General features: G+C 37.6%; 2 protein-coding genes and 1 long non-coding RNA gene across 4 annotated transcripts in view; 2 read left to right on the top strand and 1 right to left on the bottom strand.

Annotated features, from left to right (window-relative positions):
• The first annotated feature begins 49 nt into the window (after positions 1 to 49).
• Positions 50 to 8,115, top strand: LOC124157361. Its single transcript, XR_006864576.1, has 4 exons — positions 50 to 191; positions 6,107 to 6,239; positions 6,568 to 6,759; positions 7,149 to 8,115. It is a non-coding gene; the product is annotated as an uncharacterized LOC124157361 (long non-coding RNA).
• LOC124157360 (cyclin-Q) lies at positions 4,382 to 9,829 on the bottom strand. Its single transcript, XM_046532025.1, has 6 exons — positions 9,544 to 9,829; positions 9,319 to 9,416; positions 8,879 to 9,097; positions 8,671 to 8,766; positions 8,135 to 8,269; positions 4,382 to 4,777 (listed from the first exon to the last, which is right to left on the bottom strand). The coding sequence occupies exons 1-6, from the start codon at positions 9,662 to 9,664 to the stop codon at positions 4,688 to 4,690; spliced, it is 759 nt and encodes a 252-aa protein (XP_046387981.1). The 5' UTR covers positions 9,665 to 9,829; the 3' UTR covers positions 4,382 to 4,687.
• A 67-nt stretch (positions 9,830 to 9,896) lies between these two features.
• Positions 9,897 to 13,662, top strand: part of LOC124157359 (putative phosphatidate phosphatase) — a 53,700-nt gene continuing 49,934 nt past the window's right edge. For both annotated transcript variants that reach the window (XR_006864575.1, XM_046532024.1), the window contains exons 1-3: positions 9,897 to 10,074; positions 10,241 to 10,666; positions 10,833 to 10,984. Coding sequence is in view for 1 of the 2 variants with exons in the window: in XM_046532024.1 (XP_046387980.1) it covers positions 10,603 to 10,666; positions 10,833 to 10,984 (216 nt within the window). In the remaining variant the exon portion in view is untranslated. The remainder of the gene's footprint in view (positions 10,075 to 10,240; positions 10,667 to 10,832; positions 10,985 to 13,662) is intronic.

The following is a 13,662-nucleotide window of genomic DNA, read 5'->3' as shown; positions in this document are numbered from 1 at the left end:
CTGTGTTGATGCTGCGATATATTTCAAAACTTTTAAATTGTAGGATATCTCTACGTAATCTATCTAATGGATATCTCTACGTAAGTTTATAATGAGTGCTCGTACACTAAAATTTTAAAACAATAAGCAAGTTTTGGTAGGTAGGCTATGAATTTCATTTGGAGACGCAAAGACATTGTAACACCATCACCGTAAGTGTACGTTTCCCTCAGTATCGTCACAGTCTAAACAAAGTTGTATTTTCTCAAAGGGGATGGTTTAAGCCATTCATGATATTTTAAGTGTATTAATAGGTACCTATAGACTACTTATTTGTGCAAATGCATATTATAATTATAGCAAAATCTTATGAAAAAATATTTTAACATATATTGTCAGAACATTTTGAAATATTTGTAAAATTACTTTGGAAACGTATTAGCTCGCTATTTTTAGACTTTAATTTTTTTTATTATTTCAAAATAATTTTAACTTAAGTTTCAAATACATCTAAGTCTTGAAGAAGCTAGATATACTTCATCATCAATTTTAAGATTGGTTTGATGCAGCCCTCAACTCAATTCTCAAACCGGCTATTCTTTTGCGCCCTAAATAAGTCTTCTGCTTTACATCCTTCATCTCCTGCTCTATGTATTTCATCCAAGGCCTACCCCTGCTATTCTTCCCTTTCACTTGTGCTCCAATGATAATTTTCATTATTCCATTATTTCTCAGAATGTGGCTGAATAAATTGTCCTATTGTCTACCCAAGGGTTTCAAAAGACTTCTTTTCTACTCTTCCTAGAACTCCTGCATCCCTCCAGTGATGGATCTATGGGGGAAGTTAAGGGGGCTTTATTCTCTCCCATTGGATCAAAACACTAGATTAACTTGAAATTTTTGGAGAATGCCACTCTATACAAAAGAATTAAGTTACATTTTCTAATATTAGTACATACTTACTTTAACAAATTGAAATACAAATTAGCTCTAAACTTAGCCCCCATTTTAAATGCTTTTGGTGTGATATATTCCAGTGGCATATCCAGAGAGGGGCTAGGGGAGCTATATCTCCCCCGTGGATATCGCATTTGCACTGGATAGAATGGTAATTTTGTTTGGATCCCCACTACTGCTGCGAGATTACCTCCGACTTATCCCTCCCCCTTATCCCTATCCTGGATCCGCCGCTGCATTCCTCACACAATTTAACCAATTGATCTTCATCGTTCTTCTATGACACCACGTTTCGAATGCTTCCAACATTGATTTCTCTGCTGCTGTCCCAGGTAAAAATATTTGGTCTGTAACTGAGCTGGAACGGGAGTGGAGCTAGAGGATTGTTGGTGGTCTGGAACTGGGAAGAAATTGAAACATTACTCCAGACCAGTATGGTCTGCAACTGGTCTGGACAATGGGTGGGTAAACTGGTCCGGCCCCTGGTGCAGCCTTGTCTGTAACTGGTCTGTACAGCTCTGGAGTTGGAGGGTTTATCTCGTTTGTAACTGGCCTGTTCTCAGAGGGTCTAGATGGTCTGGAACTAATCTAATCCAGCAACTAGTGAGTTTGTACTACTTAACTTGAGACTCAAAGACATCTCATCGATATGGCTAGTTCAGTTCAGCTAGTAAGGAAAAGGGGCAATGTTCAATTTGCTTACATTAAAATGGTCAGCAGAGCAGAGATGGGTTGAATGTGGCAAAGGCATCTTCTTTAAATATCTTCGTGCTTGGTGGAGCCACTTTTTCTACAAATCAAGCATACAAAAGCTTCATCCGGCATTGATTTCATTGTGATATTCATTGGCATGAAACACTATTCTTTCTTCTTTCAAAAGAGGATTCTTGGTATTGGTTACTTCACTATAATTCACTATCAGAAATGGTGGAGTTGCTCAGAAAACCTTTCTGTATTTCCTATTGTATGAACAATTGGAATTTGGGAAAAATCCTGGGTCTCAATATGTAGTTATATTGTCTTTCTGCTGATAGAGTGACATTGTAACACTACTTCAAATGTACCTATTTAATGGTATTGATTTATATATCAAAATTAATATTTCTGGTTACTTTTTGGAGAAAGAAACCAGAGGATCAATGGTTGCATGGTTTTTATCATAACTCATCATTTACCATTATTTATATCTGAATAACCTTTAAATTCATCAATCATTATAATGGTATGTCTGATGAACAAATTCCCTAAACTTCTGTTGACCTGAAGAAAAGAAAGTTAGGCAATTTCAGTTAGGTGGAAATTATTAACAGACGATCAACGGCCGAGGCATTTGTTATAATCGTACGAGGAAAATGTTGATTGTCCTGATGTTTGTGCTTTATTCCCAACAATTTTTATGCAACACTTCCACCAGTGCCTGTAAGATTTTTTCCAATTAATTAGGACCTAATCATCAGCCAATCTGACCTTAACTTAATCCCCTAATTTTACATGCTGCACGCAACTTTTTGTACTCCTCTATTACCATTTTCTATGCATAAAAACTAAAGAGGTAGATATAACTCCCATTCAGGGCTGGGTAGTATTTTAAAATATGTATTTGAAATACATTTGTAATTTGTACTTAGTGTTTCATATATACGAACTGAATGTATCATATGGTCATAACATATGTATTTCAAATACTGATTTTCCTATTGTAAAACAAAAAATACTTTTGAAGTAGCACTGATAACACTTCTGTAGCATTATGTTTCAGAGATTACTTTGTTTTCATTAGAATCGTTTTATTCATGCTCTCAACTATCCATGATGTTTTGAGGCAGGTTATATTTTTTCAAGATCTTGTTTACACGAGTGAGATTCAAAATAAAATTTTGTTTTTGTTAGCAACGTACAATGTAGTAAAAAAATCTTGCCGAAAAAAAAGCAATGCAGAAAACAGGTGAAATATGTAAGATCTTATTTCTGGTGAGGCACATTTATTGAATAGTTATCTCCATTTATTTTCAAGTAACTATAGGTGTAACGTATGCAGTATAAAGTATGTAGGTGGGGTTTACTTTTCATTATGTCGAAGCCATCAGTGAATTTTAGAGTTGCTGTATGTTAAATTGGCTTATTGAAATGGTCGAATCACTTTTTTATGCAGTCCTTGTTTACGTATATAGTCCTTTCCCCTTTGATTACTTTTATGCTTTTAGCAGTATGTGCATTGGAATAGCCTGTCTTATCTAGGGATAGACTATTACCACCTTGAAATTTCATCCCTTTTCTCCCACGACTGCTTATTCAACAAATGAACTCACTTACCTTACAGCAAATCTCTATATCCAAAGAATGGCTCACTATCAGAAACATTATGGACACACTTGATGGCCTTAAGCTCAGCCACGACATTTAAAAAAAATCATGAGGGTTATTTGTACTTAAATACATCATCCATAATGGAGTATATCCATGGAAATTATTTCCATATACAGCAGACTCCCGATTATCCAGCTGTGGTTTGTCCGGGTTGCAGATTATCCATGCATGATTTTAACTCTTGCTCAATTTTTTCCGCTAATCTTTATAAAAAAAAATAAAATTGGACGCAAAATCATCAGAATTACTGCATTAATGCAAGGATGCACCGGGCTTATTATTTCCATTAGAATCCAAACAGATATTGTTGCATTCACGGGCGTGTTTTCGTGTTTTCCAAGCCTTGCAGTGCGCGACCGCTCTCCTCGACCGCACAACTGGATACACGACCAGCAGCAGTTGCAACCCGGGCAACTTGTGGGAGACTCATCTGCGTGGCGTGGTGCCTGACAATGTAGTTTCCAATGTGAGCAGTGGTTTTGAAGCATTCGTGCAAACCACTTTTCTGTATCCGCGATCACACAGCCACGGGTGTGTGATTTTCAAAACCAGGCCTTACATGGAATATTAATAATACGAGTACAATGATGTTATCGCCGCTAAAAAGATCGCGAACTGGCAAAGAAAGCTCTCAATGAGTTTGGGAAGCACTCTTAAATAACAGAATAACTGCGTAAATAATAATCGTCTGTTTTACATAAATTATGAACATTTCAAGACATTTAAGTGAAAGTTTGGATTATCCGTGTTTTCCAATTATTCGTGCCATTCCTACCCATCATTAGCCTGGATAATCGGGAGTGTACTGCATATACCAAATACCTGGTTCACTATCAGTATAGTGTTTGAGTTTGATTTTATAGCTTATCTTGTAGAAAAGAACCTTTGTTAAATGAATTTGCAACTGAGCAAAATGGCTATGGAGGTACTCATCCACATTAGGTACAGATCACAGGTTTTCCATCTCGATATAGTACCACTAAGTCATATTCAAAGGACTAATTATACAGAGAATAATAAAAGAAATACTAGTTATTTCCCATGAACACATCAACGCAAAATATGAAGAATAAACAAATTCATGACGAATAGTATAGACTTTTACTCAAACTTATGCAATTTTTGTCAAATATTTTGTCATCAGAATGCACCCCCTTCCACACATAAAACATTAATTATGAAATTAATTACTGAAACAAATGACTGTTCCTCAAACTAGGTATATCATGAAGGCGACACTCACTACACAGCATACTCAGAGTCACAAAACTAATGGCCTATTGAGCCAATAATAAATTTCTTCGTGGACACATCAAATCGAAACTGATGAATGTTTACAATACATGAGAAAATTATCACAAATAAAAGTAAATATCACATGCTTTCAATCTTCTTCTGGCTCGTTGCTGTACGCATCCATGATCTTCTCCATTATTTCCCAAATTTTTTCACAAGTTGCATCTTCACTGAATACCTAAAAAATAAAGAATTAGTCTCAGCAGCTTTCAAAACTGATGGTGGAGGAACAAGTAAAATTTTCTAAAACTCAAAGACGATACAATCAATAAATTTTCTAATTAACCATAACCATATCATATAGGATTTCCTAAAATGAATTTTTTGCACCTGTTATGACCAAAATAAGGAATTTATGTCCCCAACAAAGCTGAAGTAAATTATATTTGGTACAAACTTCAAGTATCTCTCTTTCAATTTATGAGAGAGCACAAATTAGAAAACTGGTCCATGTTGTCCAAAATAGCATTAAGGCTGATTTACACGGGGCACGTCATTGCGCAGGTTAGCACAGAAAACATGTTGAAATTGCGAGCTTGGAATTAAAGCAGGGGTTACTTTACCGTCTCACATCCACATATTCTCGCATGTATTCTAGCAAAATTTAAAATTCAATTGAAAAAACAGAAAACAGACATTTTGAGAAAATCCTTCCTACATTTAGGAATAAAAGAGTGGAATGACCTACCTGAAGTGATTTTTAAGATCTTCCCTTCAAATGCCAAAATTTTTAGGAAGAAGTGTGAAGCACTTAACTATTGATTAAGTACATAATGGTTCAAAAAAAGAGTTTGAAGTTGGGTCAGTGCTCATTTTTTAGTTTTATTATATTTGAATTAATGTATTTAATGGATTGTTTTAAATTGTTTTATTGGGATAATGTTAAATTCTTAGTTGTATGAGATTAGAATAAGGGTATTATTTTTATCATGGATATACATTCTGGTTCTGTTTCTTTGTATTATGTATTTCCTGATTTTATGTTACCACCCGACATTATGGTCGACTTGTAACAATTTATGTAATAATAATAATAAAAAAAAATTCACTGCTTTACATGATGCAATTTTGATTGATCCTTCGTACATACATCAAATTGGGCAATGATGTGCCCCATATAAAACGGCCTTCAAATCTAGCCTAGGCTCCCATAACATGAATAACAACAGCAAAGGATCTAGAAAAAGCCTGTAGTGTGTGCGATGGCAAGAGACCAATGTTATTCATGCACCTCTGTGCAGGACAAAGGTGTAGTCCAAACACTTAAAAGCATTCCTAAAACTAACACTATCCCAAAAAGGAAAACAGAAGGGCACTGGGTGTATTCAGCCATAATTAGGTCAATGATAAGTTGTTCGTGACGTCTGTATGACCCAGAGGGAACCTCAAATTCATGTTTCACATCATGGCCTACATTTGTTTTCTCCTCCCTGATCATAAGTAGCAATTTATTGATGTATTTATTTCCTCACTTGAGTGTTAACTGACTTCATGTCGTTTCCCACAGCTACACCATGTCACAAGTCTAGCCAGATAAGGACGTGAAGGGAATCACGCACGACAACTGAATGCACCCATGATAGTGGTGAAGAGCTGTCAAGAGCTCCAGAAATAGAACACTATCAAGTAACAACAGGCAGGTAGAACAAAAAGCGTGCTTTAAAATTGTCACCTTGAAGCACTAGTGGATAACTGTCACAGAACTTATATTGAAAGAATTATAACATTTGGGTACAATAACAAAAATTAAAAGTTACATTAATTGAGATGCCTCAGGAAAACTGCTTTGAGAAAATTACCAAAATTAATAAAGACACTGGTTGCATTTGGTTGGCATAATAAACTCCAAACACAGGGTACATTCTGACAGTAATGTAATTATTTTTTTAAAGGAAATTTATTGAATATGTTTGCACAATCACTTTAGATTCTTAGTATTTCCCTTAGCCTTCTACATATTATTTTCAGCTTCTCCGTGGACCTCTCGCAAGGTCCTCATACTGACTGATAGTGTCTCCTCTAAGGACAAGAAATGGGTTTATATCAGGGCTGCCTTTATCTGAAAGAAGTCTGCTGGAGCGACTTTAGGACCATAGGGGGTTGGGACAGTTTTTGAGCCTCATGTTTTGCCAGGAACTCGCGGACTCATAGAGCATAGTGGTAAGGCGCTTTGCTGAGATGGATTTGCCAGGGTGCAAAGATGTCTTTTTTCATCCTGATGACCCTTTTTTGGAGTCTTTCCAGCATGTACATGTAACAGGCAGCATTAACTGTCTGTCCTAGAGAAACAAATTCCTTATAGACTACTCCTTTGCTGTCTAAAAAGAAAATCAGCACTGATTTCATTTTTGATTTGCTTATTCATGCCTTTTTAGGCATTTACCTCTTCCTGGCCCTCCTTAAAGGCCTTCAGCCACCTCCAAACATGTGAGTAGGACAGAACAGAGTCCATGCGAGCCTAAAGAATCATTTTGTTTGTCTTCTCAAGACATTTTTTTTCAGTTTTGCACAAATTTTTGCTTGATTGTCGATTCTATTTTGTTCTACAGGTGACATGCAGAAGTTTACAATAACTGACGTCCTGCCACTTTCACAACTTGAAGAGGCTTCCTCAACTTGAAAATAGGCATTCAATTAATTTTTTTTTTCTCCATACAAGTTGTTTCATTCCACTCCAACCAATAGGAGCGGCACTGGAAATTCAATTGCATTACTTTCTGAACGCACCCTGTATGGACTACTCATAGTCATTAAATTGCATTGTGGAGTTGGGTTTTCCAAAAATGGAATACAAGGTTCAAATGATATATACCATGAAGTGAGTGTACACTGTATGTAGCTTGATGTAATTCCATTAATTGCAGTATGGGAGGTAAAAAATTCCCATCGGTATCATAGAAACTTATAAAAAATAGGCATTCAATTAAATGTTTTTCTTTTCTCCGTAAAATATTGCAGTAATGAAATTTGGGATCTCGCTGAGACAACAGTTACAAGACCATGCTCTCAGTCCCCTCTTATAGTAAGTAGCCCCCTAGTCAGAAATCAAGAAACTAGTCCAGCCTTGAAGAAGCTACATACCTATGAAACCTAAAGATCTTACATTCTTGTATCCATGTAAGAAATGACAGTACTGTAAAATATGATTTTTGATTGTAACCTCAAAGCAGTGGCGTAGCCATGGGGTTTTTTTCTGGGTTTACACCCCCCTTCCCCTTCAGCCTTTGAAAAAGACACAAAAAAAACCCTTTGCCCATACGGAAGGGCCCCGAAATCTCAGGTAAACTCCCCCCACCCAATTTCAAAATTCTGGCTTTGCACTGACTCAAAGCCAGAGTGAAATAATTGGTGTTTATAGAATAAAACTGTGAGGTAAAGCATTTTAGAATCAATTTTAGCATTTTTCTGCAACACTCATTTCATATTGTAACAAAAACATTTATACTTTATGCTCTGCTTTGAGAATAATGGACAAATAGGTATGTAACCAAAGATTTTCTTCAAACATATTACATAAAAGATTGTTGATACTCACAGAAAACCAATCCATGCCTTCCAGATCATCAACTACAGGCATTTTCACACCATAGACTTGAAGTGCCATATTGATACAAGCAATTGCTGTATGTTGTGGCTTGTATTCCAAAATTGATGGATCGTGATGAAAATCCTGCAATTGAATAAATTGTATTCCTTTAACAGTATGATAAAAATCGATCAGAACCTAATATATTTATACAGTCCAAAGTGAGTAATTAACTTATTTAATAGACAAAACTACACAGAACAATAACAATCCAGCATGGACTCTAAATTAAGAACATGTGCAACTAGCCATTGAGCCTTGAAAGAAATATTATAGTGTGGATGAGATGCTTTGATGTGCGCTTGATCTTATATTATAAAAATAATCTTCGTTAAAAATTAAGAGTAGAAATGAACAAGTATTTGCGGATCAAAGTAGAACAAAAGCATCAATAACTTTAGGCATTACGGTTGTTTCAAAACCGAGGAAACCAAGTGACTTAAGGTCCTCTTATTTGCATAAATAGGAATAGTGTTTTAAATCACCTGCAAAAATGATGACGAGGACCTAACGATTGGATATTTACGCCACTCAGCAGGTTCAAACCAGCCTTCTAAGGTTTTTAGGTAGTGGAACATGTACTGAAAGAAAAAAATAAGGTTGGATTACTGCACCGGATGGAATAGAATACATATTGAAACTTGGCAAACGATCCTTCAATCCATTGTGCTCTTTAAAAATTTATGCTGATACCTTGTGTGGATGAACACAGGTAACCTCGAATCGTAACATTCGCATGAGGAGAAGTTCAGCTTGAACTATGGCATCTCTCATATTCCAATACTCTTCTCCCAGTTCCAAAGGTGCTGATCCTCTATGTAAAGAGTTGTGCGTCACATTTATGACATCCCGAATCTTTATTTGATCATCCTCAACTTTACCAGCGAGATATAGGGTGGTGGCGGCTATTAACTGTAATAAAAATAGACAAGATTTTCTTCGTGAAATCAGAAAGTAAAATTGCAATGAAAATATTGCGAAATAGGCTATGAATAAATCTCAGTCTTTTGAAAACGCACCGACTGAATATCTGCCACAACTATTTTTAAAAGTTACAGCTAATGTTTGGCCAAGTTGAAAATTTACTATTCATTGAGTTCCAGAAATATTGATGACTATACTCAAGTACTCACGAATGGATCATAACTGTTCCTGTCAGTCTCTTTAAAGAACCTATGGAATAATATGGTGGCCGTAGCAATCGTCAATGGTTGTGCGTCCAGTTTAATTCCTGTATAAAATATAAATAAATCTGCATCAGCGAGGATAAAGCAGGAATACGTAAGTTTTAGTTCGAAGAAGAAATAAAAGCAAAGTAATAACCGTGAATATTTTGTTCGGTACAGACTATTCCTTACCACATTCAAATATGTATCTTGAGGCTGCATAGGGGGACTGAGATTCTCTGTAATCAATGGGAGGAACACGAACACGACTCTTCTCCCTTTGCAGCTGCATAACGTCAATAACATCCTTCATGGTAATGAAATTGGAGTTACTTCATAAAATGTATGAACAGAATCAGCCTTCTGAGGTGATGGAGGAAGAAAAATATTTTTCTCGAAGCATAAACGCATAAACTTCAGCGTGTATGAGTCGGAAGGCCGGTAATCACATGTAAACAACCAACTAAACACACGCCTAACGTCAGGCGGTTCGGCCAAAATGACAAACGAAATGTTGCGAACTATTACTGCAATGTTGGTAATATGGTCTCAATGTGATGAGAGGAAAAAGTATGAACATACATACAATGGTGTATGTATGTTCATGGGAAAAAGGTTGAAAGAAAAGCTTCCTCCTAACCTGTGTCAGAGAACTGAACAAAGTAGTTACTACGGTTATAATTGATAGATTGAATTCAATGGTGATAACTGCTAATTTCAATGGTGAGCATTCTGTCCACACCAAATGGATGCTTCTTCGCGTAGGGTTTCTTAAAACTTATAATAATACACTTCTACGGAATAATCCTAAGGTCTCATGCCTACTTTTCATGTTGAATTAGATATAAGATGGTGCAATTTCAATTCATTATGGCTTGTTATCTTCCAGGACTGCTTGCAGGCTGTTCTTTTAAGGTCATGCGTATTTCATGAAACGAATAAATAATTGTAATTTTCATTTGAATTCGTCAAAGCTTTAAAACCCCGACACAAGTTATAGGTCTAGAAAATATCTCGTGATTCCTGGTAGAGGCAGGATGGTATGTCAACCGTGCCGGCGACGTTGAATCCATGATCGCAGTTTTAATACCTTAACGTTGGTTGCATTGTTTGTGGATGTCTGAAAAGGGGAGAGAGTGGTGGAGAGCAAATCCGACGTGAACGCGGATGGAGTCAGTGTCTGTGGAGATTGCGATTCGTGTGCACGTATGTGGGATTTTCAGTTGAATATTCAATTTTATACGCAACACAATGGATAAAGACACCAAATTCATCATTAAGAAAGTTATTTTCGACTTCATATGCCTTTGTCTAGGTGAGTGTGGCTTTAATGTTTACGGTGCAGTATGTTCAGTCATGCCTTCAGAGTATCTCGAATCCTGCCCCGTGTATGTTATTTTCACTTAATTTATAATTTGTCTTATGTTATTCCTTTACGATAATGACAAAGTCTGATTTCTAAAAAGATATTTTCTTTTCAGTCGCCTTCCCCATTCTGTTGTTCTTCTTGTTTGGGAAACCTTATAAAAGGGGTTTCTTCTGTGATGATGAATCTTTGCGACACCCTTTTCATCCATCCACTGTCACCGAAACGACGCTGTATATTGTCGGACTCTTTCTACCTGTGGCCGCCGTAAGTATACCGTTGGAGTAATATTTCCTTTACCAGCATTATAATTCGTTGGCATACTTTAAGGGGACAATCGGTGTCAAGCGTTTTCACGAAACTCTTTTTATTATTTCATCAGTGTTAATATAGGGTAACTGTAGCTCAGTGGACTGGATTTTCTGTGTTGCATGTAGGAATAACTCCAGCTATTCATGCTTGGGTGTTAAACGAAGTAGTTTCCGTTTAAAATGTTATACCTGTCTGCAAAAGTAGTTTTTATTGGGTAGCAACATTTATTTAAGCACTTTTTTGTGATGTTAACGTTAAAATTTGTTTGATTGTTTCTTGAGCTATTTAGCGACTATCAGAAAACCATCTTTTTAAAGTATTTTAGTTCACCTTGTAAAATATGCAGTACCCCGAGAATGGGAGCAAAGGGAAGCAGTTCTCATTTATCAGTTTTTTTCCACCTCCCTGCTGCCGCGAATGGTTGCGTATTATGTCCTGATCCTGATGGAATAAATATGCGGATGGGCAGTGGTGGATTCGGAGAGGGGCTATGGGCGGCTATAGCCCGTCTTGGGTATCCAATTTACGCTAGATAAAACGGTAATTTTTTTCGGACCCCCACTACTGCTGGAAGGATACCCCCAGGCTCCCTCCTAGACCCCACTTGTCCCTGGATCTGGCTCTGCCGATGGGGGAAGCCGCCTTCCTGATTTCGGAGCGGCCGTTTGGCGCCCATCGTTCGATCCGCCTGATAGGTTAAACGCACTCCAAATGAAGGTCTCGAAGCCGGAAAACCTTGATCCCCATCCAGATTTCCATTAGCTCAATCACTCTTGAGTTCCTCAATCCAACGAAGAAGTAATGTAAGGGTGCAAAAGAGAACTATTTCCAGATTTAATCGTGGTTGTCGCTGTAGTGCTTTTCGCGCTCTTCTTTTCACCAGTATACGTTTCAAGGGTATTTTCAAGACGAACTTCAAGGATTTTTGATGAAAAAATGGTAAAAAATGGAGGTTTTTACTATTGTTCATCGCCGTTCATTATTACCAACAACCCTCTTGAAACAATGCGTTATGTGCCGGAAGGAGCTTTGTTGTGTTTTCCTGACACCCTGTATTATGCTGCGCGCCTCTGCCGCAGCCCCTCTGTTTTTGTATGAAGGGAAATTGAGCCTACACCCCTCGATTCTCCGTTCGTATATATAGCGTGTTCAGACGTTGGCCTGTTCTTCTGTCTGGTTGGAGGGAGATGTGGATGTCTGGGAATGAAGCATTCGTCTAACTTTGGCTACCAATTACACGCTTCCACCTTGTGGTGCCGCAAGCTTCCTCGCAGGTATTTAATGGAAGCTGATTTAAATACATACGTTTTTAGGGAAGAGTAGTTATCACCAGTAGCAGCAGTTGCAATCACCGTCGGTCGTAGGGAGGGCTGTAGCCCTCCCCACATGATGAGTGGATTGCTCTTGATGTGTGAATTTAGAAAAAAATATTTTTTGTCGGGTTCAAACTGCAGTTGAAAAAATATTTGGGCAATTTCTCCAATTTTTTATGCAAACATCGGAAAACTTAACTCATTTCAAATTAATTTCAAATCCCCTATGATAACCCTTTCCTCGTTTATTCCTCCCTTGGCCATTTCATTGGCCCCTGTGCTCGATCCTCATTGGAAAGTTCTTATATTAGCTTCCCGTTGAAGTAAATGATTTTGCACGTCAGGGCACCTCCGTTAATCTCGAGGTGTTAGATTTCAGGATTACCTGGCGAATGCTTTGGATATGTTTTCGATTTTCCCACCGGGTCTGCTTTTGGAACTATTCCGACGTATTGGTACGTTTTGATCACGCACTTTGCCGTCGTGTCAGGGGTGAAGGTTTCGTTAGTCCTGAAGATATTGCCAGAATGCGTCATCGAGTGTCGACGAAACTTCAAGCACAGGTCTGTTGAAAATATACCTAGTTACTCCGAAAGTGATCGTGTAATATGTAAGTGTTGTCCTCAGTTGCGGCGTTCCTTATCTTTGGAAAATATTACCTAATGGAAATGGTTGCTGAATTGTTGTGTGAACATTGCTGTTGTTAATCAGGTTTTATGATACCATTTGATCCAAATTTAATATTTGTGATTAAAAAATTCGTAATTGGTGGTTATCCGTTACTCGATCATAGCTATTCCTCATTTTCTTCCGCAAGCTCCATCAGTCCTCTGTAACATGCGAAAACCGTCGATAAAATAGTGTCGAACTTGATTGGTTGGAACACGACCGCCCCGACATTCGCGGACTTGAGCAAATCCTCCATGTGGCTCTTCCTTCAACCCTTTGAGCAGGTTAGTGCGATACACGGAGCTTGTGTGCTTTTTTTTTGAAATTTCAACATTTGCTCTTGTAATTTTACCTTTTCTGCCGACGGCCGCAAACTCTCCGTGTTAAAAAATATGGATTTTCATAATGGGTCTGAAATAAACCATTCCATTGCCCACTTGGTTTTCTGGTTTGCTTAAACCGAAATGTTTCGCTCCACGGTCATTCGCTTTTTCTTAACTTCTTGAACAATGTGTACTATAATGGCAGCGGATCTTGCGAGAACACGGGCCATCATTTGTGATGTTTCGCTTCATTTAAGTTGGTCATCGTAAGTCCATAGGGCATGGTGTCCGGTCGACATCATTCTATGGAATCTCGCCGACGAACTAA

Source organism: Ischnura elegans, chromosome 4, assembly GCF_921293095.1.
Source record: "Ischnura elegans chromosome 4, ioIscEleg1.1, whole genome shotgun sequence".
NCBI classification, from domain to species: Eukaryota; Metazoa; Arthropoda; class Insecta; order Odonata; family Coenagrionidae; genus Ischnura; species Ischnura elegans.
This window is presented reverse-complemented; position numbering and strand designations above follow the sequence as displayed.